Source organism: Ixodes scapularis, unplaced genomic scaffold (genome assembly GCF_016920785.2).
Source record: "Ixodes scapularis isolate PalLabHiFi unplaced genomic scaffold, ASM1692078v2 PGA_scaffold9__187_contigs__length_104089568, whole genome shotgun sequence".
NCBI lineage: Eukaryota > Metazoa > Arthropoda > Arachnida > Ixodida > Ixodidae > Ixodes > Ixodes scapularis.
This window is the reverse complement of record NW_024609884.1, coordinates 2476765-2504713: the sequence shown is the minus strand read 5'-3', so window position 1 is coordinate 2504713 and position 27949 is coordinate 2476765. Positions and strand designations below refer to the sequence as shown.

The window sequence follows — 27949 nt, the reverse complement described above, 5'->3', positions numbered from 1 at the left end:
TGGTATTCATTCTGGCGCGGTTGCTAGAGTACGCAGGGCTGGTCGTCAGCTCGAAGTGCCGCCGTCTCTGTGAGCCGACCGGAGGGTTTTTCGGCCCAAACGTGAGTCACCTCAGGTTCCCGATAGAGCACGAACGAATCATTAATCGTAGTTTGTGGCTTGTGAGACGGACGGAGCGCGTCTGAACGCGAAATGACCGGCTTTCCATGTCATGAAGCGGAGTAGACCGCCGCTTAGGCTTAGTGCGGCTGCTGCTCGGCCAACCATTGCTTTCCGACGGCGAGTTTTTTTTGTTTGTTTTTTTGTTTTGCCCTTTCTATCCGTCGCTTGCGTCTCGTTTCCCCATGAAAGCGTTCGTTTTGTCGTCGCTTTTGATCGGAACGCTCGAATAGATGGGAATTTGTTCGTTGCAGGGTGGTCTTGGTGAAATGCAGTCTTTGCGAACTCCTTCTAACGCCCTCTCGTGTGTTTAAGCGCGCTTGACGTTGGTTTGCACTTTCGGAGCGAAAATATCATTACGTTCCATCTCACTGGCGACAACGAGATAGCAGCGAGTATTCCTAGTCAAAGCAGCTCATGACACCGTTAAAGAGGCTTGGTCGGTCACCCTCCTCAAATTTAGCATCTTCAGCCGCGGCTTCATAGCACCTCCTTTGACATTGGCAGTTTCCTGGTTACTCTCTCTCCATAATCGATTGACCGGCTAAAGCACGGGTCCGAAAGGCGTGCTTTTTAGACCCGTGCTATAGTGGTTCTACCGTTTTTTTTTATGTCGCGGCTTGAGCTGACCTGACAGGCATTGTTGGTTGCTACGGTTGGTGCGTGCAAAACCAGTGGCCGTGTGGCGTGCACACACGTTGCCTTGTTCCTGGCTGTTCTGACATTTCGTATGCCGTGCCGACTGTCGGCATGAGGTTACTGCAGTGCTTTCACCCAGTGAGTGCAGTGAAAACCCCCCGAGAGGCTCGTGTGGCCTGTGGGCCTGTCCATGCATGTTGTGGGACAGCCCGGTATGCCTGGGGCTCCTGTGTTGCTCGATTTCGGGTACAGTTCCGACGGCGACTCTGGTCGCCCACCAAGCGTAGTGAAGGTCTTGGATTGGTCACGTCAGCGGGATACCGCCAGGGCCTCTTCGGTGGCTTGCTTTTCTGCTGATTAGCTTCAAGAGCTGCTGGCTTTTTATTTCTAAAATCCAGCACAGCTGAAGAGCGAGGAATGGAGTTCGCAGCTGGTTTGCCCTATGACAGCAAGCCCCAGATGCACTTTGTGGTGTAAGTCCTTCTAGTCCTTGGGGTTTTTAATTCTCTATAATGTATTCCCCAGATGAGGAGATGAGCAGAAGTGTTGGTGATCTTAATTGGTTTGCCAGTCAGATCAACCCCCGTCTTCTCTCCCTAGTCTCGGGGTTTCTCCACCAGTACAGGATCCAAATGACACAGGAGATGAACTGCTTCTCTTAGAACAGCTTGGAATATTTGGGACAAAGAGCTGGAGCAAATTTTCATACACACCTGGCATTGCAAATGATGAGTGCAATTGTTGCACTTGGCTGCTTTCTAAGCCAGTGGGGGTTGAAGGTACGACAGATTTTATTGTACTGTCCTCTCTAGCACGTAAATGGCCAAGTTCCTGCTGAACAAAGAGTGTCAATTTTGTCAGATTAAGAGGTGGATCTAGAACCACGAAGCATCTTCACCTTTTGGGCAGGAGATCAAACTATAGGGGCACTTTATCGAGCTTGTTGTCCCCACAACCCGGTGTTTACTAATGCAGCATAACAATGTAATTGAAGCTCGCCTTGCATTGTCTGGGGACGAGTGCTTCACTCTGACCAGTGCTTTTTTGGTCACACGAGGAGCTGTCTTCGAATCGTCATCTTCAATATCTGATCAAAAACAAACAAGAAAATATGGTTTGTTGTCCCCCCAGCTGAAGCCTACCGCTAGAGGCGTGACTGTTCGATCTTTTCCCCAATAGTCGGTTGCAGGTATGAGTTGAGGTGAAACTCGTCCCACCTCTTTCCACTTTAGCAGACGGAATGCTGGAGAGCAGACGACTTTCTCTCCAGCATTCATTCTGCTTAAGTCGAAAGAGATGGGACAAGTGTCCCCTAAACTCTTAAGGTGCATTCACACCAGCAATGTAAGCAGTTGCGCGATGTGACTAGGTCGCGTCGCAAAAAAGTTAGATGGTCACACTGGCGTGCGCGATGAGCGAGTCCAACGCCTTCGCAGGCGAGTCGTTCTCGAAAACTCTCGATCCAAATGCTGTTGATTGGCTCAGCTGCTCTGCGACTAGATCATATCGCAAAAAGTCGGGTCAGCAAGTGGCTGCTCAAATCGCGTTACTTTTTTGCCTGCGATGGTCGCTTTTGTGATGAAAGTGATTGCGCGACTAGATCGCATCGCCGGTGGGAATGCACATTTAACCTGTCACCAACTATAGGTGCAGATGATAGATGCATGGCTCTGGAAGCAGTAATGGTAATTTCCATCTTGGTACTGGAAATCACCATTGCAATGGGATAGGGAGGCACCTATGGCTGTTTCACATGTCTGATTAAGTTCAGCATGCTGATTTAAGTTTGGGGGGTGGGGATGTGGGTTCTGCAGCAGCCCTGGGTTTAGTCCCCATTTCGATCTGGACGTGCATTCGTGTACCACTGCGACGGGGTGCAGGATAAAAACCCCAGACAAGCATGCATACCGCACTGGCTACAATTCTCATGGATAGATGGATGGATGCTAACGGCTGTATCCTTTATAACGAGCGGTAGCTTGCGTCTCCTAGCCTAGAAATTAAGAACCAAAAGTATGATTTGTTTCCTTCGCCAATTTGCTTAACCTCTGCAATTTCGAAACTATCGCCAGGCTGTGTGGGATATCACCAGGCTGTGTGGGATATCACCAAAATGACCTTTAGGGGGTCGGGCAAAAAAAAAAAAAAATGAAAAAATAAGAACATCACTTACTGCTTTTTCCTCTGGTCAAAGCTATTCGGCGTTACCCAGCACCGGGCCCTCTGGAAGACAGGTCGATACTTCGGGCCAGTGCCATGCAAGAGGGAGTCCCAATATTCCTCTGTCCCGCCTGTCCCCAGCTGTGTCAGTTAGTTGTACGTCATTCAATTCTTCCGAGATAATTTCTACTAGTTTTCTAATCTCTTCTTTGTTATAAAATTGACTTCTCCATTTTTCCATTCTCGTCTGCACACCCCAGCACACTGGCGAAATCTGTTGCCCCCTCTGGGAGGGTGAGAGCCAGCCCTGTGCATATCAACACCACATGTTCTATTGTCTCGTCTTCCCCTCGGCATACGGCACACCGCATATCAATTTGCTCATACTTTGTCCTATATGTCCTGGTTCTCAATACTTCCGTTCTAGCCACGGTTAACAACGAGCTCCCCCATGAATTATACCAATGCTCCTTCCTCATCTACAGTGTGAACCAGTGTTGCCATAGGACCTTATTCTCTGTGAACATCGGATGTCTCGTATGGTTTGTTGTTCAAGTTATATCTTAAACTTTAAACATGTTAGCATTTTTTTTTTTGATGACAGAAGAAAACACGTTTTCGGTAATTTGTAGTTCTTGCAGTTCTTGCAGCGTCTGCTGCGGCCGAGCAAAGCGTCTGTTGCTTGGCCGCTCGACTCACACGGGACATAGGCATATTTGATAGGGCTCGAAAAAAACACTTTCATACGAGAGCTTTTGTATAGTGACATTGGCTACGTTTACATGGATGCGACTGCAGCGCATCGGATCCAGTTACCGAATCGAAATGGTCCATGCAAACAACTCGGATCGGATGGGATCGGATCCAATCCGCTGGGACGGGGTGGTTTGAGATGGTCAATCCGAATCGAGACTCTCCATGTATACGCTAGCGGATCGAATCAAGTGCTTGAGCGAGGGATTACGGGAGCTTTGCTTCGCCTGCCGCTAGGCAAACCGGAGACCTTGAAAACAATCTGAAGGTCACGAGGTTTGCGTTGTGATCCTTCGACACGAGGTGCCGCTGCTGGTCGATCTGTATCCATGTAAACTTAGTGGTTGAAGTGAATCCGATTCGCTAACTGGATCAGATGTGCTGCTGTCGCATCCATGTAAACGTAGCCATCGTGATGCAAGACTCGCATTGTAGTGTTCTTTTTTTCAATTGGAAAGTTCATTTGCAATTTTCTAAAAATATATTTCTCATAGGGGGATAGGTTTGAGAAGAATGAACAAGTGTACCTGGTAAAGGTTACATGGTAGCCGTCTCTAAAGTCTAGTGATTTGGGAGTTAGGTAATACATCCTTTGAGGTGAGAGGTGTGAAAAGGTTGGCAGAAAGAGTGCTTGAGATGGCCAATGATAACCCAGTTTGGGCCAGCCTGAATGTCCCTCTTGGACCTTCATATGGTGACCAGAGGAGAGTGCTCTTACCGTGCGAGAGATCTGGGAGCTCCCACTGTGAAGCTTTGCAACAGTTCTCTTGAGAGCATTGTCTTGGACGCCACTTGTTTCTCAAGCGGTATTAAGGCCTGCCCAAACAGGACACTTCAGAAATCGTGAGGCTACACGACTCCCTCAAAAATCGTGCGAGTTGAAGCATCTGGCAGTCCGATGTCTGTTTGCACACCACCGAGCGAACATCACGTTTTTCCTCCTCACTTCCTCCACTTTTCGGTGACCTCGGTGCTCGTCAGACTTGACGTCCCACGCCACCTGCCAATGCTGTGCGTCTGTTCTGCCAGGCTCTCGTATCCTGGGTCTTGTTTTAAAATTTATTCGGTCTTACTTCGGGGTAAGGGTTTTGTGCCTTGTGTTCGAAACAGCGTCATTCTATCTGTGTTATTAGGTGACACAACCCGCAGGAGTGACTCGAATCTATTTGGGTAAGATTTCGAACACAGCCCTTCCTTTTCCCGTTTTCGGGACCTGAAGAGCAGAGGTCGGCATTTTAGGTCGCTCTCACTCACCCTCACAGTCACACTTACCTCAGCCCCTCATTCACCCTCACCCTCACAGCTACACTCACCCTCAGCCCCTCACTCACCCTCATCCTCAGTCACACTCGCCTTCAGTACTTCACTCACGCTCACGACCCTCACACCCCTCTCATACCATGGCTCTCACGCACTCACCGTCTCACGGCCCTCATGCACTCACGGTCCTCACAGCCCTCATGCACTCCATGGCCCTCACCTCCCTCAAACACTCACGGCCCTGATGTACCCATACCCCTCACGCACTTACCGCACTCATGGCCTCACACCCCTCACGCGCTCACCGCACTCATGGTCCTCACGGCCCTGACGCACTCATGGCCCTCACACCCCTCATGCACTTATGGCCCTTACACACTCACGGCCCTCACACACTCACAGTCCTCGCGCGCTCATGGCCCTCACTGCCCTCACACACTCACGGTCCTCACAGCCCTCACGGCCCTGACGCACTCATAGCCCTCACAGCCCTCGGCCCTCACTTACTCGTGGCCCTCACGGCCCTCACACAGTCATAGCCCCCACATCCCTTACGCCCCTCACGGTCGTCACGGTTCTCATGCACTCATGGCACTCACACCCTTCACGCCCCTCATGCACTCACAGCCCTCACACCCCTCACAATCCTCACTCACCCTCACACTCATGAATTTTCTTGGTTATGAAACTCACTCACACTCACCTCACATATGAAGATGAGGGTGAGTGAGGGCCCTCATGAGGTGAGGTTTGCCGAGGTATGCTGAAGAGCAGTGGAGGCCTTGTGCAATTGACCCACAGCCAACAAAGCTTGAGTTGCTGTCTGGACCCACGTGATGAGCATGTTCAAGGCCCCTGTGCAGGACATGGGCGAGATTTGATGGAGGGAACCTTCCCCCCGGCAAAAAAGAATGGACAGAAGCGGATCGCCGCACGACTTATGTCGGAGTCAAGTCACGTCACGAGTTTTTAAGTATCCTGTTGGACGGGCCTTTATCGGGCTTCCGCAAAATGGAGCCTCAAAGCAGTGTGTGCAAGTATTGAGATTGAGCCCCAACCTAACATTCTATGCGTTTGCAGTCATTTTTTTCGCAAGTAATAATGAATTTGTTTATTCTAGACATGCTACAGGTGCATGTATATGAAATGTGGTAAATGAAACATTCTTGCCTGCCAGTGGCTGCATCAATTGCTCTCGAATCACTGTTCCATATAATGCAGCCATATTGTATGCTGTACTTAAATTATTTTACGAGGGTCATCAAAGGTTGACCGGGACTTTTGTCTATAAGAAATCATTCAATAAGTGTGGCGTAATAAAACTTGGGGTGGTTAATAATTGAATCCTTCTTGAATGTGACATTTGATGCATGCGCAGCAGTTCCAGCTGTCATGGTGGCGAGCAGTGTGTCTGTAGCCTTGAAGCAATGGTGCATAATCGAATTTCTGGGGAAGGAGAAAGTTGAGCCGGCTGAATATTGGAGAAGATTTCAAGCATGAATGGACAATGTTAAGCACGTACGAATGGTGCCAGCAGTTTGATGAAGCCTGTGACAAATGAACCGTAGGAACGCGTTGATCCAACTGATCCAACTGCAGTCGTCCAGTCCACGTCCTCCGTCACGGTCAAGGGAACCAGGGTGCTGCCAAATCAAACAGACATGCACATGGAATACTTTAAAGAAGTTTGGTGATTGTTGGATTTTTCATGTCCTCTGTAGGAATAAAAGTGCCGGTCAACCTTGAATGACCCTGGAATTTACTTTTGGTCTACACGGCGGGACAAAGAGACCGGGACATCGCTGCCTGCTGCAATTGCTCAGCAGCGTCCCAGCCCCTGGTCTCTTTTACTATATTATGTGTAGCTATGAATGGCTGCATTATAACAGTAATTATAAGAAGAAAAAATTTGGATAGATCCGGAATCCCTTGATGTGTAAAGCACATTTGGACTCAAAAAAGGGGCTCTGTAGAGATCTTCCTCACTCAGATTGTGTAGCACGTTTTTAAGTGGCGATATCTGCGTAAGAAATATTGGTTTGTTTTTTTAGTTTGTAATTCATGTCAGAAATTTTTCTTGTTCGGTTTTGCTCATGTTTGCGCGTTAACATCTCCGATAGCCGTAGCATACAAATATTCTATATTTACATCATTTTATAGGAATATTGTACCAAAATTTTACGGGATTGAAATATCTCGTGAGGACTGCAAAGTTTGACATTTGTGCAGGGTGCCGTGTTTGGAACTGTTTTAAGGCACATACGCAGTCAACTTGCCTGGTTATGTGGTGGTGCTTGAGGCGCAGTTCCGGTCTCGAGTGTGGGCAGCAAGTGCCTCGAGCAGTTCTAGGCTGTTTTGCTAGAAACCAGTCGAGACCCTCAACTAAACAGAGCTGTGTAGACTGAGGCTGCACCAAAAGGTAAAAATGTCAAGATCAGTTTGCTTGTGTTTCCTGCCTGCCCGTCTTAGAACATGGATATGTGCCGTGAAAAGGGAAGACTGTCGAACCGGAATTGCCTGTGCAGGAAGCACATCAGATTTATTTCCAACATGAAGGCAGAAGAACTCTCCAAGTGGTTCGGACCCCGTTGAGTGCATCTTTACAACCTGCACGTTTAAGCTGTCTGCACATTTAAGCAACCATTTTCATGTTCAAACAAGGGCGACCCATAGATCACATCGAGGGTATACGTGTCGGTAATTTCAATGCCAAGTAATTGCTATAAAGACTGGTAAACTTAAAGGGCGTTTGAAGGAAATGCAGTAAACATAAGGTGACATTGACTATTGTAACTGGTGGTGACTGCCGACTTGTTACGCCCGCATAATCCCATTCTCTTTGTGATTTTCAGTTTGGACATTGAGCAACGTACAAACTGAAAAGTAGCGATGTTATGTGAATCAGGCATCCATTCTGCGGTATCCGCACAAAATGAATTGCAAAGTTTTGCAGTGTAATGGGGTGTCCAAACTGGACACTACAAAACGCACGACTCCGACAAATCGGGAAAATTAGAGCGGACGCGCCCGCTTCAGTTTTCACGATTTGTCGGAGTCGTGCGTTTTGTAGTGTCCTGTTTGGACACCCCTTAACGAGTCCATTTTGCTTCTGACATTTCTGGCAAGATGTAAAATCCGTACTGACAATATGGTTTAACAATGGCTTGTACACACCCCATTGTCCCGCCGCTAGAACCATACCAGTTCGTTTACAAACACAAGTTAATGTATGTTCATTTTTGATGACACTTGCATTCATACATTGTAGAAATTATTACAGTCTGGATATTATCGCTTGGGCTTTTTACTACCAAACACGACTTTGGTGCATGGAAATACAAGTGTCCTCCTCTTCATCATCTATAATGTTTTTGTCCTGTGATTTTGTGGGTTTGTTTATTCTATGAATTAGGCAATGATGTAAGAATATAGAGTAAGTTAAGAATGTTAACCACCCACCCTTTTTTGCTCTCAAATCGCCACCTAGCGTGTTTGAGTGTGTTCTGGCTTTTAACTCTTTCCTTATCACAGGGAAAGAGCTAAAAGTCGTTGGGTCCTCGCGCACCCCAATGACGGAGTCAAGACCACGCGAGCAACTGCGCTGCTCTCTTTCTCTTCAGTGTTTGTGGTAGATGCTGCAGGGGCGAGGAGGTGCGTACAGGACATTGCCTTCGGCCGTTTGGGATTTTTGCTATGGGTCTATACACTTTTGCAAGAAAGTCTCGTGTGCGCTGCCATTTTGAGCAATGCTAGTGCCGTGAAACGTTTCTGCCATGTTGGGCTGTGCTAGGGGCACGTCATTGGGGTGTGCGGGGGCAAGATGATGGCCTCTGCTGCATCGCCGACGGCCAGCGTTAGCAACGCACTTACTGTTTCAGAACGCAGGAGGGGAGGTATCCACACAGAATCGTAGCATAAAATATTGTAGGCCCTGCAATCATATTTAAGCGTCTAACTTTTTTGCAATTTCCACGTCTCTTGGGGTTCGGGCAAGCCAGCGAGCATAACGTAATCGCACTTTGCATTATGGGACGTTTCTTATAATGACGTCATGAGTGACGTCACCGCACATTTTGATATGGGTAAATTTCCCTGCTGAATTTAGCGGAAAATTTTCCCCGCTCAATTTAGCGGAAATTTTTCACCTCTAAATTTATTGCAAAATTTCCCCCGCTCAATTTATTGACAAATTTCCCCCACTTTATTTAGCTGAAAAATATCCCCACTAAATTTAGCGGAATAAATTCCCCACTAAATTTAGAAGAAAAATGAAAGCCGCTTACAACTCCCTGTAACGCCGAATTAGAGCGCAGCTCTTGAGGAGGAGGAGGGAAGGGCACTGGGGGGGGGGTTAAACTAACCAGGGGGGGGTCACGTTACCTTGGGGGTCACGTGACCCCCAATGCCGATGATGTCATCACTGACGTCACTGATGACGTCATCAGTGACGATGACGATGCGGGTACCGATGACGTCATTAGTGACGTCACTGATGACTTCACCAGTGATGATGACGATGACGATGCGAATGTCGGTGACGTCATCAGTGACGTCGCTGATGACGTCATCAGTGATGATGACGATGACGATGCGGATGCCGGTGACGACATCAGTGACGTCACTGATGACGTCATCAGTGATGATGACGATGACAATGCGGATGTCGGTGACGTCATCAGTGATGATGACGATGACGATGTGGATGCCGGTGACGTCATCAGTGATGATGACGATGACGATGTGGATGCCGGTGACGTCATCAGTGATGATGACGATGACGATGTGGATGCCGGTGACGTCATCAGTGATGATGACGATGACGATGCGGATGCCGGTGACGTCATCAGTGATGATGACGATGACGATGTGGATGACGGTGACGTCATCAGTGATGATGACGATGACGATGTGGATGCCGGTGACGTCATCAGTGATGATGACGATGACGATGCGGATGCCGGTGACGTCATCAGTGATGACGATGACGATGTGGATGCCGGTGACGTCATCAGTGATGATGACGATGACGATGTGGATGCCGGTGACGTCATCAGTGATGATGACGATGACGATGTGGATGCCGGTGACGTCATCAGTGACGATGACGTCATCGGGGGGTCACGCGACATCGGCGGGGGTCACGTGACCTCGAGGAGGGGGCCACGTGACCTCAGGGGAGTCACGTGACTTCGGGGGGTCACGTGACCCCCCACGAGGTCACGTGACCTTGGTGGGGGGCTCGCGCGGTGCATTATGGGACATTTCCCATGATGCACCGCGCGGTTACGCCGACGGCGACGGCGACGCCGACGCCGACGGCGACGCCGCTCAAGCCGGAAACGGGCCCCTAAGAGCTGCGCTCTAAAAATTCCCCGCTAAATTAAGGGGAAATTTTTCCGCTAAATTTAGCAGGTAAGCAGAAGAGGAAGAGGGGAGGGTATGGATGAGGAGGAGGGGCATACCCTCCTCCTCAAGAGCTGCTCTAAATTCGGCGTTACAGAGGATTGTAAACGCCCATTTTTTTGTTTTTTTTTACTGGTGTAAATCTTGTACGCATCCACTACGTCGGTCCACACGGAGCATACTTTTAAGCAAGAAACCAATATTTTGCGCAATCGGCTATTTCACACGTCGAGTTTGACGCGAGAAAACTGTAGCATGTTGACTAGCGAGAATTTCGTGAAACCTTGTCATCTGAGTTGGGAATATCAAGCATTTCGCAGCAAATGATATGAAGTACACACAGTCCAGTGATGTGATTCCTGCGCCATTTGCACCAGACTGTGCCAAAGTGCTTTACCTTGCTACATCTTGCGACATTTTGCCAAAATGTGTGGCACCATTGTGCTAGAACTTACCTTCACTTTGTTTTGTTAAGACTGATAATATAATAAATCAGGCCCTGCTACGCAGCCAGATCGTTACGGGAGGCTTGTGCGAATTTCCAAAACTTTCGGTTATCGCCTCGAATAACATCGTATTCTATTTGATCTCTCTATCAAACATTGACAGTGCTCGAAAGTTTTGCAGTATTTCTCATGCTCCTTGTCTGTTCTGACTGGATAGCTAGCATCGTTGAGTGCGCTTAGCACCGCGCAGTGATGTACTGCAGTGTAGTGACAACTGCATAGTAGGCGTTGCAATTTTGCGTATCCTGCTTTGACGCAGTGCACCCGCATACCAAGGGTAAAGCACTCCTCCAGAGCGGAATGTTACACGTGGTATCTGAAAAAAGTGCGGCTAGCTCGTATGCACCGATTCATCTTTACAAACAAAAACCGGAGCACCCCTAGCAGACGCCACCGGTGCAGCACATGCACAACGTTGTTGGTGCGAGTCCCCGTGCTCTTATTTGCTTTGGTCTTCCTAGCAACGTTTGACTAATTGAGTGGTCTCAGCAAAATTAATGAGGCTCCTTACACCCCAAAATTTTGCTTGAACAATGTGACTTGCAGCGATTCATTCCGCTTGGATGCTACAGAACGGACGCTAAAGCCTGATTCACATGGTGAGATTCTGCTTGCTATTGTCAGTTGCAACTTCGCTCGGGTTGCAGAACATGGGTTGCAGAACAGAACAAGAACAAGTAGCAGCAATACTCGACGTCGATACTGAAAATCGCAAGCAGAATCGGATTATGTGAATCGGGCCTAACAAATTGGTGATGGCCATTGGTAACAGTTATCAACATCCCCTTGCGTTTCTTTTGTTTATACCGAGCCTACTTACCCCGAACAACCTTCAAATTTAAAATCTTTTCAGGCCGACACTTATTACAATCATCACCCTAATCTGTGGTCTACGGGCTGTTGTCGATTGAGCGGGCAGACGACAGTTTGAACAAGCAGATGAGTTTGAAGCATCAGACGACAGTTTGAATGATCAGACGGTCGTTTCAACATGAAGACGCACTGTTCATGGTTCACGGTGGTTTGGACAACTTGACGCTTTTTGTGCATTGATGTTGGAACAAAATAAATAAATCTGGATAGAATTAGGAGAGCGTGTTGGTTAAACATCTTGGTATGTGAACACAAAAGGACTCGAGGAACACGCGAAAACACGTCGGACACGGACAGCGAACGCTGTCCGTGTCTGACGTGTTTTTGTGTGTCCCTTGTCTCCTTTTGCGTTTGCATACCAAGAAATGCATCTGACAATCTCAAATCTCCGTGAATACAACTCAGTGTGCTTCTCACTCAAGCAATGGTGGTCTGACGGCGTCTGACTTAGCCTTTTCACGGCACCTATCCCGCTCTTTTGGTTCAGTCCCAGTCGCGGCATTTGACCAGAAGGCAGGTTTTTGTCTGGTTCCTTTGAAAGCAACGCAGCAATGCCTGGCTTGCATGGCGACTTCCACCCACATTCCCAGACCGGAAATGTGCCTGAAGCACCACCACCGCGGCGTGACGTAGCATTTGATTTGGTGTTTATTGATTGATTGGGATATTTTGACGGTATCTTTTTCAATTTCACATTCAAAGTTCATCAGGGATACTTGAGTATTGCAAGAAAACCTTTATGAACTGCTTTATATGTTTATTTTTTATGTCAACTCTCGTTTAGTTTTAATTATTACATTTATATACCTTCCATTCATTCAATAGCATAGTGAATGCATTACATTAAAACTAAGTTATGTGTAGCAGTAAATGCAAGTGTGAGAATAACCTAAACATAAACATAATTGGCTGGTTTTTTTTTGTTTTTTTACGTTCTGCTTATAAATAATGGCAAGCACTTTTTTTTTCTATCTAAATTAAGAACCACACTCTTATTACAACCTTTACAACATTAAAAAAAAAACAAAAAAAAAATTGATTGGAGTGCTTGAAATTTTTATATTAGAGCATTATTTCAATGGAATATACTCCTTGGGTTAAGTTTGATTTCATACCTAAAATAACCATGCACGGCAGTTCATACTGCCCTTCATCAATCGGCATCTTGTTGCCGTGCCTTGTGCTTTCCCACACAATTAAAACTGCTAGCTAGAGAATCAAACCTGCCATGCTGTTGATGCCATCAAAAGGTTGCACAGAAGCAGGAAGGACAGGGAAGACATAAACACACAGATCTTAAGGGAGCTGTGCAACGATTTTAACGTTGAAAGAATTGGCATCTTCTGCTTTTGATATTGTTCACCTTGTCACAAATGACAGAAAAAACACCTCCTTTCATTGAAATGTTGCGATTCGTAATAGCGAGGCAAAACTTACAATATTCCCCGACCTGCAGCCGCAAGCGGCGGCCATGAGAAACACGCGGCGTGATTAAAAGGGGAATCTTGTAGAAAGATAGCAAGTTGTGCAAATACCTGCTCGATAAAAGGTAACTTTTCTGTAATCTTGTCGTTCCAACATATATATAAATGCGTTAAAAACCTGGTATCATCGACAAAACTTTTATTATACGGAGTTTTAGTGGCGCCATCTATCCTAGGTCCACAAAACCGTCTGCTCTCTCTGCTACCGCGAACAGCCGCCAGAAGCCAAAGGGGGAGGGGGACAGGGCCGGACGGGCTATGGCCGGACCCGGATGAGACTTTCCTCCTTTCACCATATCGTTCGTGCAGCACCCGCCAGCACGTCGTCACGCGGTCGCGAGCGGATGAGTTCTCGCTGCTCACTGATGGCTCTAAAGAGAGAACTTTTCCGGAACCCGTGCCTACCCCCTCAACGTCACTGCGCATGTGACCCGGAAGACGACATACTAGTTGAGAGGTGGCAAAAACTTGGATCTTTTTCATTTTTTTAAAAATAAAAACTAGGGTATCCAGGCAAAATCTGTTTTCTGTAGTTCATTTCAGAAGTGTCAGGCATCAACTTCCACAATAATTTAAGCAAAGCCCTGAAATTGTTGCACAGCTCCTTTAACATGACAATGATCTTTATTTCAACCTAGGAGGGTTGAGTTCAGTGTTGCGAGTTGGAATGATTCCGGAATCATTCCGCTCTTTTGCGACCTCAGAATGGAATGGAATGGAATTGGATGCCTTTTGCCTAGAATGGAGTTAAAATGGAATAAGTGCAGTTCTTATGCGAGCTACGTCGGTTTTTATCTAGGGCCTCCGCGCTGATGGTGCAGTTCGCTAGCCCATGGTCAATGTGGCCCTTGAAACACAGTCATTGCACTAAGGTGGCAGGGGCAGGTATATGTAGTGCAGGGCTGGGCAACGATACTCCAAAAGGTATTTGGGAATACTAATATTGAGATACATGTGTTTTAAGGCCGAGAATACAGATACTGAGATACATTTGTCTTTTATGCAATGGGATATCCCTGAGATACTTCTGCAGAAACGTTGAAAAAGTATTCCGGAATACAGATACAGATATCCATAGAAATACATTTGTTACCGAATGGTCCTACATGGGGAGGGTGTGGTTCGTGACGAATGAAAAGGATAATTTATGCTTGGGCTCCTCTTTTTGTGTCATTTTATGCACTGCCCCTTACCTCGAACTCTTCATTTATCATTATTGCTGCTAAAAAAACATGATATCTCTGTTGTATGCACCAAGTGGCTAACCCTGCTACATCCTGCTACATTTTGCTAAAATATGGGTAATATGCGCCAAGCCTGTGCCAAAAAATCAATTTCGGTCGCCTTTCAAAATCAAAACTAAACTGAGTACCGTAATTGAGCATGCAAGTGTTACGTGGCGCAAGTGGCCGCCCGACACGAAGTACCCTGCATCAATCGTCCATCCGGTCTTGCGTGGTTTTCCCGCCGTCTTGTATTTTGCGCTCTCGTCGTCTCGTCTCGCGGCTTTTTTAAAAAAATATTTTCAACGATAGATGCAGGTGTGTGCGGACGCTCCGACACTACCGCGTCCGGTTATAACCATGCCGTCATGCTGTGAAACAAAACCGCATGTTTTTGCGCGGCGGGAGTTATTTTGTGAGCTGAAGCACTCACTCCTGAAAGCAATGGCCGTGGGGAAACAATATTTGGTCCCTGCCGTCGGGTGTTGCTGTCCCCACGTCACTGCAGATATGGCGCTTTCTAAAATGAAACTAAGTACCGCCGCTTGCATGTTCGTCAACGTTCCTGTTCTTGTGTAAATCATGTGTTCCTACAAAAATATTTCTTTAAAGGGACCATGAAATTACCTTTTTACTTTTGCCAGGTAGCTTTTCAAATCAAATCAAATCAACTTTTATTTTCCATCACATAATGGGGGATACCAAGGGAAAAAGCTGCTTATATGCAGCTTGACGAGCCCCTGGCACCCCTACATGGCAGACAACGCAACAAATCTAATAAACAAATAAATCTAGAAAAACAATACAATGTGCATTTTTATACAATGTTAATAAATCATAGAATGTGCATTTTTTTATACAATGTTAACGATGCTATTTTTATTAAGTGAAGTGATATCAATTTCTAGCGATGCGATATGATTTAGTAATTGAGGAAGTGCATGTTTAATTCTTTGATGTCCAAAGTTTGTACGTGATTTTGGTTAAACATTTACATTAAACCGTCAATGTTCACTGAATGCCGAACAGGCATCCGTTTTCGTCTCGGTTTATTAACTTCTACACAAAAAATTAATGAAATATCGACTTTTTCTTTCTCTCCAACTGACCGCAAAACATGCTGCGGCGTAATTTTGACGGTCGTGACGTACCCTGTTTCCGGAACCGGAAGTTCTCTCGGCAGTAGGAGAATGGGAGCGTTAGCGGCGGCGAGTTGGCGGTGTGCCGGTAGGTTTTACTGCGCTGATGGCGCCGATGTATTTTCTGAATCGGCGCCTCTCATTGCCTCGATAGCCATGGACTCATCGCAGCTGAGCGAGATTCAGTTAGATATGTTGCGCTACAGCGACAGCATGGGACTAGTCCCATACGCTGGTATAGCTGTTAGGAAGTGCGGCAAGTCATCCCGTGAAGATTCCAGAAGTCAACCCAACTGTCATTGCTGGTAAAAGGCAGCCCGTGTCAGTCGTTTGCAAAGCGACGTAGATAGAGACAAATGGCCGCGGCGTTTTTCGCGGCCTCGGAGATGCAGGAGCGAGCCAACGTTAAAAGCGATACGTTTGAACTACGAGAGTATCAGCAAGAGCCACGTAAATACCTGTTCACACTTGGAGCGGATGCGCGCGTTTGATGGAAGTGCTTGCTGTATTTGCGCTGTTGGTAAGCGCTTCGGGACCGATCTTTTACGATTGCAACTTGATACTGACTCGACACTCGGCAAAGGAAGGTTGGACCGGCATTGCACGTAGCTCCCACAAACTGTTATAGCTCGACAGTGACGTGCAGTCTGTCAGAATAAAAATGGCATACTAATAACAAAGTGTACATACCGTGTTACGAAGATAATCCATACGGCGTTTATTTCAGCTCTATATCACACAAAACAAGAAGATAGAATCGACGAGAGTCCCTTTTCGACGACCGTGTTCGTCAACACTGCCTTGGAAAACAAGGGGAAGAAATTGACCTTGCCCCTTAATCTAAAATTGAGGTCAGCGATCAAAATACGGGAAGGGTCCACAAGGGTCGTGCGGGCATATTCCATTCAGCACGCCACCCGGTCGTGGGCAGACGGTCTTGGCCATGTACCGTCGAAGCAACGCTGCGCCGGTGTCAGAGTGCCTGCTAGGCCTATCTTTCCGATCTCGCTTGGTCGCGGGTCGGAGAATTCGTGGCCGTTTTGGCTTTTCTCGGGTGTCTGTGGATCCAGCGTTCTTGTTCGTCGTGGTCTGTTTCAAGTGCTTTTTTCTTGCTGCTTGAAGTCGGGACGCGCGAGAAGAACGCGTAGAAAAATAAACGTTTGTTGGTCGTCGCGCCCCAAGTAACTGAGCGACGCTGGGTTCTACTGCGCAAGTGCAGTAATCGCTTCGTTTATTACACGATAGATGGCGCTTGGCTCTCAGCATTATCAAATTTGGCAATTTTCGTCACACATCTAATTATGCTACAAAATGGATCTGAATATTATTTAACAAAACTTTTAGGAAACATTCGCCGGATATTCATTGTTTACGATCGCAGTGCTGGTGATGTAGGCTCTTACCCAATAGGCGACGTGGATTCGGCTGACGTGCTGCGTTTTCGCGGATGCATTGCAGTGAAAAGGCAGAGAGCTTTCGAAGGAAAGAAGGCGCAAAAGAATCCAGTTTTCTTTTACAAGTTCTATCGAAAATAATTTTTTTTTGGCTTCCTATTTTTGTGTTTTTGTGTTTTTCACACCTTTTACGACGTGCGGTGTATGAAATTCGATTTCAGAATCATTTCATGGTCCCTTTAACTCAAAGACTGCTGTGTCGAAGTATTGATTATCTAGGTTTCTCTCGGTGGGCTTTCTTTCGAAAGGGACCCCGGTACGTGAAAAATCTGTCGGAAAGGAAGTTGAAGAGATGTGAGCTAAAGCAAAGAAGGCAATGTCTGCACACTGAACCCGCACAGCCCGCTTGTTTGTCTCGAGTGAAGTTGTTGCACAAAGAGCTCCAAGACTCTTTTGACCCTGGCTCGCAATGTCTTGCATCGATATGCTCAGGTTAATTTTTTTTTTGTGTGCTTAGCTTGTACATTGTTTGCCAGCCTGGCAAGCACGTGCCGCTGGACTAATTTTCGTCGTATGGTCAACAGTTACATTTCGCATACAATTTCGGCAATCAGTTGGCGACGGAGCGATGTGGCATGGTTTTGGTTTCGATTGAACAGACATCGTCTCCGCTCGCGCGACGAAGCATGTACGACTGCCTGCCAAAGTTGCCCTCACGTGCATGCAAACAGGATTGCACGAAAGAGGCACCAGCTGGGATGCTTGCAGTCCATTTTTTTACATTTGCTTACTTTTGACGAGAATCTGGCACGTCGGGAACCAGTAAAACAGTGGCAAGTGGTATTTTGAAATCGCTTCGCAACGCCTACAGCACTGTACACTTGAGGGATCTCTCGGCAGTAAAAACACAGGCATCGAGTTCCGTCGCTAAACGTCGCATCAGAACACAACACAACACAGAGTGCCCTACGTTTGTACAGCACTTAAAACAAGTATTTTTGTTTTTCTAAGAATATCTGCTCCAAAAGCCACTTTTGCTGCTCCAAAACACTGTTTTGGCTGCTCTGAAAGGTGCTCCAAAATTGCTTAGGCCAATCACATCACTGAGAACGGTAAAGACTGCATACCATGCTTGACAAAGGGTGTCCACCCACAATTATCCCTGTTTTGCCGTGAGGGTGCATTTCAAACCGTCGTCTTATATGCTTCCGAGTTACTCATAGTGTGGGGAGATTGGACAACAGGGCCATACTTTTTTTTTTCCACTCAACTCCTTTACATCATTTGCTCTGCTAAATTGGAAAGAATTGAAAGAGCTTTGGTGAGAAGAGCGGATTTTGTCATTCTTGCAAGTAACCTTCTTTAAACCACAGGTTTATTTGTTTTTCTTTTTTATGTATGTGACCGAGATAAATCATGTTGTAGGGCAGGTTCATATCATAAATTTCGGAGCAACTTGCACCAAACAGATGTTTGTATCTTTTAAGTTTATCTTAAAAAGGGCAACAAATGTAACGAGATACCGAAGTCTGGCAAAGCATTGCAATACAAGCGATACATTGTAAATGTATTTCACTATGAGACACAAGTCCACTTTTCAAATGTATCTCGATTCAGAGATACAGATACTCGAAAGTATCTCCAAGATACTATAGCGATACACGTATCGCGATACTGGCCAACCCTGATGCGGCGTCACTTCTGGCCGTACACTAGCGGTGCTACATGTACAAGTATTTGAAGCAGAGAGCAAGATCCTTGTGCCTCGCACAAACTAGAGAAGGCCAACAAACAGTACGCTGACCGTGTATCTGCAATGGGTGGTTTTAAATTTTGGCATCTGTTGCGAGCCTTTTACTCTTGATCACACAATCGATGTGTGCAGTGCCACCAAGCACTTCGTGTGATCACCTTTCGGCCTAGTAGAATAAGTGCTTTGAGGAAGCTTTTTGCATACTTTTTCGGTCGTCTCCGCATTTTATAACTTCAGCCACTCAATTCGACTTTTTTCCAGTAGCACACTGTAGTGTCAGTGGCCATTTTTTCACATTTGGGAATGATTGAGTTTGGCCATTCCAGAAGTGAGGGGGCCCAGTGTCTCCATTCCAAGAAAAGAAACGGAATTGTCTCCCTGGAATTAGAATGGGGGTGCCCTTTGTGCAAGTTGAGGTGTACTAGAAAGGTCTCTACCAGTTGTCCTAGTACACCTGTACCACCCGTACCAGTCGGCCTAGTACCCATGATAGTTGCACTGGTAGAAATGAAATGCTCCAAAATGACAGACCACATCACCGACAGTGGGAAGAGACGCTTCATTAAACTTGGTCCGATTTGGCTCGCTTCGTTTGCTAGGCAATTGGAGAAAGACTGCAAACGTCCAAGAACTCCTCAAAGTATTTAGGACGCCGCTAAAAGATAGGTTATCCCCACTCATCATGTTTAAATGCAGTGCTTTCACTTGTTTCGACCATTAAGGAACCTGTGCCGCCGACCACCTCTACGCACTGCTTCTCCGCTCGTCCCTTGCTGCCGTTTTGCTCACTGCCATGTTTCTTTTCTTTTTTCGGCTTCGGCTCGAGTACGGGATCGATCAAAAATTGGGTTTCTCCAAAAGCTTGCGCAGCCTCGAAGATAGAACGTCGCGGCAATGTTGAGCAGCCATTGGCAGCGTTTGTGTTTCTCCTTCGGGTGAATGACTGGCCTCGACGAAGTTGTAGCACAATCTCGCTCCGAGAGCAAAAGGTGGACACATCGTTCTTCGGATGCTCGCATCTTTTCCCATCTCGCTCAAACGGCGCATCTGTTTCCAGAAACCTGGTTTTGCGACACTTGACTCGCCAGAAAGTTGAACTGTGTGAATAGACCTTAAAGGGGCCCTGCAATCATATTTAAGCGTCTACCTTTTATGCGGTTTCCACGTCTCTTGGGGTTCGGGCAAGCCAGCGAGCACGGAAAGAGTAGCTAAATATCAGTGCGCCATATTTTAACCGGACGACACGGAAACCTCCCCCACCGACGAGGGCGACCCACGGTACCGAAAGCGCGCAAAATGTGACGTCTTTGGTCCTGGGCTTACTACTGGTCAGAGCCACTAAAAACTTCTTTTTGGTCGAAATACAAAATATATGTGGTGCGAACCGTTTCAATTATTTATAAAAGTAGTTTTTGTTCACTATTATAGATGAAAAAAAGAAAGAAATGCAGTTTATAAAGTACGGAAACAAGAAATGACCCGTCAACATACCCGCCGCCAAGCGGTGGAAAAGGCGGCGCATACTAGAAAAGAGTAGTGGGATAAGGCGCCGACACGGAAAAATCCCGGATGTACGCGGTGGCGCTGCAGTCGTATGGACAGGAGGATCCGACCGGCTCCGAGCGTTCCGAAGGCCTTCCGCGAGAGGCTTTGTTTTGCGGTTTGGCCGTTTCGCGGTATGGCAGCGCGAAGTGGGCTCCCATTCTGAACTGATCTTTACCCCGTGTTTGCTATCGTTTGTGGCCAATGAAGTGTCATGCCGAATTAGTGTTTAATCGCGCAGCAAACGCAATGAAAGCCGCTTTGGCAGCCCGCTGCATACAGCCTATCCAGAATATCCTTTAGTGGCGCTCTCTGGCGCCGTTGACACGGAGTGCGGCGGCCGTGAGCGCTCGATGAGCTCACTATTCCTCGTCTAGTTCACGGCCACTCAAGCCAGGACCTACGACGTCATGAAGGAGGTTATTTTTTGCTTGTTTTTGTAATTCTAAATTGCCTATAACTTTTAAAATAAAGCGAATTTCGCGAAAAGAAAAGTTTCACTAAGTTACTACGTTCAGTGCGCTCAGGTTCGGTGCAAATTAAAAAACAGTAAAAAGTCCTTGCAGGGCCCCTTTAAAGGGGCACTCAAGTGGATTTTGAGATCGTCTAATTACCGGCATAACTCAATCTACAAGCTGTAAGCATCTTAAAAAAAAAATGCAAGGGTGGCCGATTTTTTTATTAAAAATCCAATCAAAGATTGTGCCACGCCCCCCTTCCTGCGCCGTGGCGCAGAACACCAGGGGGCACCACCGGGCAAGAAGGCAGCAGGGGAGGGCATGCGACAGCCAGTCACTGGTAACGGCTTCCTGGCGGTCTAAATTTTCGAATACGCGCGCCTTCGAAAAATTGGTTTGCCGGAAAGGTGTCACCCGTGATTGGCTGTCGCATGCCGTCACCTGCTGCCTTCCCGCGTGGTGGCGCCCGCTGGTGCTCTGCTTCACGGCGCAAAAATGGGGTGTGCACAATCTTTGATTGGACTTTTAATAGGGAAATTGGCCGCTCTTAAATGTGATTTCGGGTTTTTTAGGATGCTTAGAGCCCGTAGATTGGGCTCTGACAATAAATAGACGATCTCAGAATCCACTTGAGTGCCCCTTTAAGGTTGCTTCAGGTGCATTTCATTCGGCAATGTGGAAGACCAAAGTGAAAATGCTTTTCTTTGCTCACTTCTCAGTCATTGCTAAATAAAGTGTTGTATAACAACTGTTTTCCTTTTTTTTTTTTTTTTTCACTTTTCCTTTGAGCAATTTAAGCATAACCTTTGCTATTTTTGCAAAAGAAATGTGCTAAGACACCTCTGTGGAAAATTACATTGCTGTACCTTTGAAGAGTGAATTTTCGCAATTTCTTTAAAGCTAGTTTAATTGGTTGAGGTCCATATGCACATTCGCGTTTGAATGCATTTGAGTGCGTTGCGGAGTCCTTGCAGCCTGGAGCGGTCGCTTGCTGTGCTACACGCGCCACGCGCCTTCCCGTAACGCTCGGCAGCGCGACGCAAGCGAGTAGAGACTCGCTCAACTTTCCGAAGCGTTGCAGTGCGTTCGACCAATCAGAAGCCGAGAGAGGAGAGGAGGGTGACGTGTCCGCTTCCACCACTCGGCCGACTCGGCGAGACGCATCCGGTTCTCCCCTCACAGTGCTTGCTTTCTCGTTTTGGGGGAGCGGTGGGGACTGGTTTTCCAAGGCTGCGATGTTCAAGTTTGACAAAATCTCGTGGAAGCCAGCGGGATTGTCCCAAGATCGAACACTTCGGCGCTGTCGCTGGGCGCCGCCATGTTGCCGTGGATTTCGCTTACTATTGGTGAGCCACTAGTGACAATAGCGCGTTCCTATTGGCTCTTGACTGCGGTTGACTGCTTGTCAGCGCAACTATGTACAAGCATGGCGCAAGCGCTCTTCGCAACGCAACGTGTCCGCTTGCCGCTACGGAACGCACCGCACTCAAATGCAGATGTGCGTATGGACCTTTACGGTGTATTGGAATGAGTGGAGTGTCTGGTTGACAATTTCAGATTTGTTTGTTACGCCTCCACAAACCTTATTTGTTTCCTGAGTACATACAACATATTGAAGGAAAGTGCAGTTTTAATAGTTTTAACTATATTTTGTGACTAGAGTAATTTTGCGACGTCCTATTAGTTTCAAATGTCAGAAAACCGGTTTCTGGGGAATGCCTTTGGCCAAGGGGAACATAACCCCAACATTATTTATTTGAGGCTTCCTTCACCTTCTCTCCCCTGGGGGTTCCCACCCTGTTGTGACCCAGCAATCCGTTGGTTGAGACCACGGACACAATTTCTGCCTGAATCGAAATATCTTTTGTTTAGGCAACTCCTGTTTTGGTGTGCTCCTTACTTGTTACGGAATGGCAAATCTGTGCCATTGAACCTCAAACACAGATCTGGAAAGCACTAATTAACTCTGTATTCTATGTCTCTTAAAACGAGGAAGTTCGGAATTAAAAAGGCGGTTGCTCAAGACTGACCTCAGGGTGGGAGATTGAGGTGCCACTGCATAGTGCTGTGTCAAGAAAAGTACAATACAAGGAATAGGTCATAGGTTGGAGGCGTGCAGACACTAATTAACTTTTTGGTTCCTAAAATGGTGTCTTTAATAAATAGATATTCTTCACTGAGTCCAAAATTTGCATTGGGCATGCGGGAAAAAACCCCAGCACTCGGAAGGGTTAAAGGAGTTAGGACATCAAAAATTAAACGGGTAGATTATTCTTGAAATGGAACACTCATAGGTTACTTAGTATATATGCCAAGTTTCACAATTTTTAGAGCTCTAGTAATTGCAATAATGAATTTACGAATGTTGATCAATTTCGTCTGGCACCCAGGCAACACTGCTCAAGTTAGTCGCACCATAGTGCCCATAAACCACGTGATCGTCATATTTAGTTGACTGCTCTCCCATTGTAGGCGTCCCCACGCTGGCCCAGCTCGCCTTGCCACGGTAGGGTCACGCATTCTCGCTACTCGGCTACTTCAACGTATACTCCTGCTCTCGTCCCCTTGCCCTTCGATCTTCCACCCTGCACGACTTGCGCAATTGTTGCTGGAGCTGGTTGCAAGCCGGTTGAAGTCAAAACGACCAGCTTCTAACATCTTTTGATAACATCACTTTCATCGCTGCTGCAATCAGAGTCGTAGACTCCGACGAAGCGAGTGATGCCGTAGACGTTGCCGTCTCGAAATTGCGTGCTCGAAACATGGAAGGTAAATGTGGAAGCTGAAGCGCGAGATGCCGAGAGAGCCAGGTCTATGAGTGGGTGCAAGGGCACGCCGTGCGTTGGGCAGGGGGCGTCGCCGACCCAACAAACATGTCAGCATTTTTTAATGGGGTGGATCTGAGGGTCCCGCATGTAAATGGATTTATCCACAAAACTATCTTGCCATTTTCACAACAAATTTAGCAGGATATAGACCTTTCCAGTGGCAGTCTCGAACGAAGCGATTTACAGCGCGTGTCCCTGGTTTTGAGAGTGTACGTCAGTGTTGCCCGACTGCTCTGAGCTGTGGAGTTTCTTGTCAATTGCTGTGGCAGCCTGCGTAGGCGCAACTTCGGATGCTGGTGGCGGCTGAATTGCCGAGTTTTCTTTTTTATCTTGTGTTCTGTGGCGAACGTAATTTATATAGGTCTTTAAGAAAGCAGTGCTCTATTTTTGGGAACAAAAACGAAGAAATGAAAGCTGTTTTGGTGAGTCCGTGCACGACAGAACAGATGCAACTGGAATGTTTGTTTCATTTTATATTCATTGTTTCACGGCACCGTACACTCAGCCGTGTCAATCTATAAAGGTCAAAATATTTGACCCCACAGGACATCCGTACTGCATGGATATTCCCCGCCCACGACATAAAATTCAATGAGTCTCATCAATCGAAGAAAAAATATATTGCACGTACCCCACGGTGCCGCTTTATCCGAACAGGATTTGAGAAAGGTCTCAAACAACACAGCATGTCCAATATACAGTGTCGACGATAGTCACTTCACGACGATCGGACGGAATCGGGCGTGTTTTGGGGAACATGTATAAGAGAGCTCCTATTTTTACAGCTTCAAAGCAAATGAACGAACGTGCTTATTCCGTCGCCACACCCGGAACACAGCCTGGAAGGCTTTTTGGGGATTATCTCGACAGAAATAATTCTCCAAGCACGTCTAACTGCCTGCGTCGCAGGCTGCTTGACGTTCGCTCTCTTCGTTCGTTTTCTGCAAAGGCCGAGCGGGCTACGGGCCCTGGTATTCCCTGGTTCTCACAGTGGAAGATGACACACAGAGTAAGCATCCCAAACAGGCGAATAAAATAAAAACTTTCAAGAAAAGCCGGCGAACTCCGAATGCAAAATGCAGGTGGGGAGTCACGCTGACCGGGTTTCCACAGCTCAGGCGGGTGGCAGAAATTTCTGGCTGATAGGGGTCGCTCGAGTCGCAAAATGGCGGCGGCCAGGGCGCTCTTTTTGCAAAGGTCTATAGGAACATACTATAAGTCCTAGCAGTGTAGTTATCTTGTCATATCATACTTTTGGTGTGTCCTGACCCCTTTAATGAAAGCCCTTGATTGTCGCTATAGTTCCTCCTACCTCTTTAATAGAATTTGCTGTTGGACTTTAATGGTGGCACTCTAGAAGGGCTCCCTTTGCTCATGATTGGCCATCAAGGTGAAAATGGGATCTGGTGTTTAGACTTGAACACAGTGGCAGATTTGGCATCATACACTGTTCCTTTCATGCTGAGAACTCCTGGAACTGGGATGTGAAGCGGTGGCCGCCTGCAATGTTTCATGCTTTGAGCGGGGCAAGGTAGGCTAGCCTTGCTCAAAGCATGGCTGGCAACTGAATGAGGCAGCCCATGTCAACGGGCACCAGTGACTCTGCCGTTTGCTTGCAGTCTGGCTGCCATGAAGGAGGGCAAGGAGGAGAGCAGTGCACCCGAGGACGAGCCCAATGGCGTGCCAGATGAGGGGCGGCTGCCAGAATTCCTGCGGGGCCACGTGGAGATTGGCACGTACGTGCCCGTGGCAATGCCCAAGGCGGGCGACTTCCGCATGGACGAGTCGGAGGCCCTGTTGGAGGCGCCGTCGCTGGTCACGCCACTGCTCATCAAGCGGCCGGACCAGTTTGCGTCGCGGGGAGAGCGGAAGCGGAGCCCCAGGCCAGCCCCCCTGGCCAAGGGTGGGAACTCGGTGGCGGACTTCTTTGGCAGCTCGGCGGGCGAGTTCCTCATTGGCCTGGGCCTGAGCCGGGCCCTGGAGGTGTTCAATCGGGACATGATGCGCCTCAAGGAACGCGAGATGAAGAAAGCAGGCGGCCGCACACCCGAGCTGGTGGCGGAGCACCAGCGGCTGGCCGAGGCGTACCAGCAGGCCAAGGCAGCCAATGCTCCCTACACGTTTCGTGTCAAGCCCTGTCGGGTGTGTGACTTCAAGACTGAGTCGAGCCTGGTGCTGGAGGGCCACCTGCTCACGCCACATTTCACATCTCGCCGGGAGCTGCAGTGCAGCTTCTGCAACTTCGTGACGCGCGACGCCAAGGCCATAGTGTTCCACATGGAGGCGATCCACAACCGACTGCCCACCATGGAGTCGCCGCCCCAGTTCTACGAGTGCCCCTTCTGCCCCTTCGAGACAAACCTCAAGACAAAGGCGAGCGGCCACGTGAACCGCTGCCAGAAGTACTTCAACAATGGCATGAACCAGCTGCCGGCGGGCGACTTCCAGCCGCCGGGCGTGACGGCCAAGCCCATCACGGTGGACGACATCAAGACCTACGAGAAGTTCTTCCTGGCCCTGGGTGGTGGCACGGCCAAGGCGCGCACCTACACGGCCCTGAGTCGCAACGGGGCCCCTGTGGCTGGCCCCCGGCCCCTGTACCAGCAGCTGGCGTCGGCGGCGGCCCTGGGGCGGGGCCGGGGTCGCCCGCGCCTGGCCCTAATCCAGCCGGCCCCGACCTCGGGCCAAGTGTTCCAGGTGCTGGGGGGCGGGTCGGAGGTGGTGCCTCTGCTCAACGGCAGCCCCCAGCTCACGGTAACGCTGGCCCGGGCCCCGGCCCCGGCCAACGGGAGTGGCCGCCTGGCGCCCCGGGCGCCCCCCGCGGCGGCCGGCCAGCGGGCCCGCACACCCGTCATCCTCGAGTCGAGCGGGTCGGGCCAGGCCTTTGTCATCTGTGAGATCTGCGACGGCTACATCAAGGACCTGGAGCAGCTGCGCACGCACATGCAGTGGATCCACAAGGTGAAGATCCACCCCAAGATGCTGGCCTCGCGGCCACCCCTCAACTGCCAGAAGTGCCAGTGGCGCTTCTTCACGGACCAGGGTCTGGAGCGCCACCTGCTAGGCGCCCACGGCCTGGTCACCTCCAACATGCAGGACCTGGCCAACTCTGGCCAGGACGGCGGCCGCTGCACGGTGTGTGGCCGCATCTATGCCTCGAAGCTGGTGGCCCACATGAGCCAGGTGCACCGGGTGGTGCTCAAGCCGGCCCACCTGTCCTACAAATGCACGGTGTGCACAGCCACCTTCAACCTGTACAAGCTGTTTGAGACGCACGTGTACACGGTGCACAGCGGGGCCATGAAGCGGTCTGCCCCGGCGGCAGCCCCCGACGAGCGCCCCCCCAAGCGGCCTGCCGAGGCCCGCCCCGCCGAGACCCGCCTGGAGCGCTGCGCCGCCTGCGGCCTGGACGTGGCCGACCTGGGGGCCCACCTGAAGGAGCAGCACGTGCGGCCCTGCCGCGTGCGCGTGTGCCACATTGAGAAGTGTGACCGGTGCCTGTGCTCGTTCGACGGCATGATTGTGCTGCACACGTCGGACTTTGGCGACAGCTCGGACGAGGAGGAGGACGCCCCAGAGGGCCCGCCGGCCTCCTCCGAGTGACCCCGCCCCCGGCGAGTTATTTATTCCCGCCCTTTTTTCTACAAATACTCAAAGGGGCCTCCCTCCGGCAAGCATCTGGGCTGTACCACCCGAGGGCGTCCTCTTTGCTCGGAACGTTTGGAAACGGTGGCGTTTTAACGGAGTTTGCAGAGTTGTGATAAAGCCGTCTTTTTGTTGTACGCTCTGACATTGAATCAAGTAAAGTAATTTGACTTCCCGACCTGTGGCGCCCGGCTGTGCTGGGCCTTCTGTGTGTGTGGCCTCGTCGCCCAAGTGAGTATCCCCGGGCCTGTGGACAGGCTCATTGTTTGCGGCCACACCCTGTTGGAAGCTCGTCTAGCGTGCTTCTCGGTCTACCAGGCATTAGTTAGGCCACCATTAAAAGGAAGGGCCGATGGAATTGGCTTAGTGCTGCATCAAAGGGCTTTCCCTGCTACATCCCGCCGTGTTTGACCAAAAGAGGAGGGTGCCCAAAGTTCCTTTGACTTTCTCAGTAGTGAAGCCCCAAGCTCCCTTTGAGTTATTGCTTGCATGCATTTCGGCAATGTTGGGTTGTTGCTGGGACTGTATTTGATCATGGTCGTTTGGGGCCTGCGGGTCGGTTAAATGTGCTTCTCGCTGTGGGGTAACGACACCTGCCGAGTGGACACTGGGGTCCGGCGTATCGCTTTGCTGCAGCCCTCTCCAGGCTGGGCATTGGGGAAAGACACAAGCTGGCCGAATGGCCATGGAACAGCTCTACCATGCAGTAAAATCTGGAAGGAGAAAAATA

General features: G+C 48.7%; 1 protein-coding gene across 1 annotated transcript; it reads left to right on the top strand.

The window, feature by feature from the left end:
* LOC8024399 lies at positions 1–27949 on the top strand. Its single transcript, XM_029995454.2, has 2 exons — positions 1–101; positions 25194–27949. The coding sequence occupies exon 2, from the start codon at positions 25204–25206 to the stop codon at positions 27175–27177; it is 1974 nt and encodes a 657-aa protein (XP_029851314.1). The 5' UTR covers positions 1–101; positions 25194–25203; the 3' UTR covers positions 27178–27949.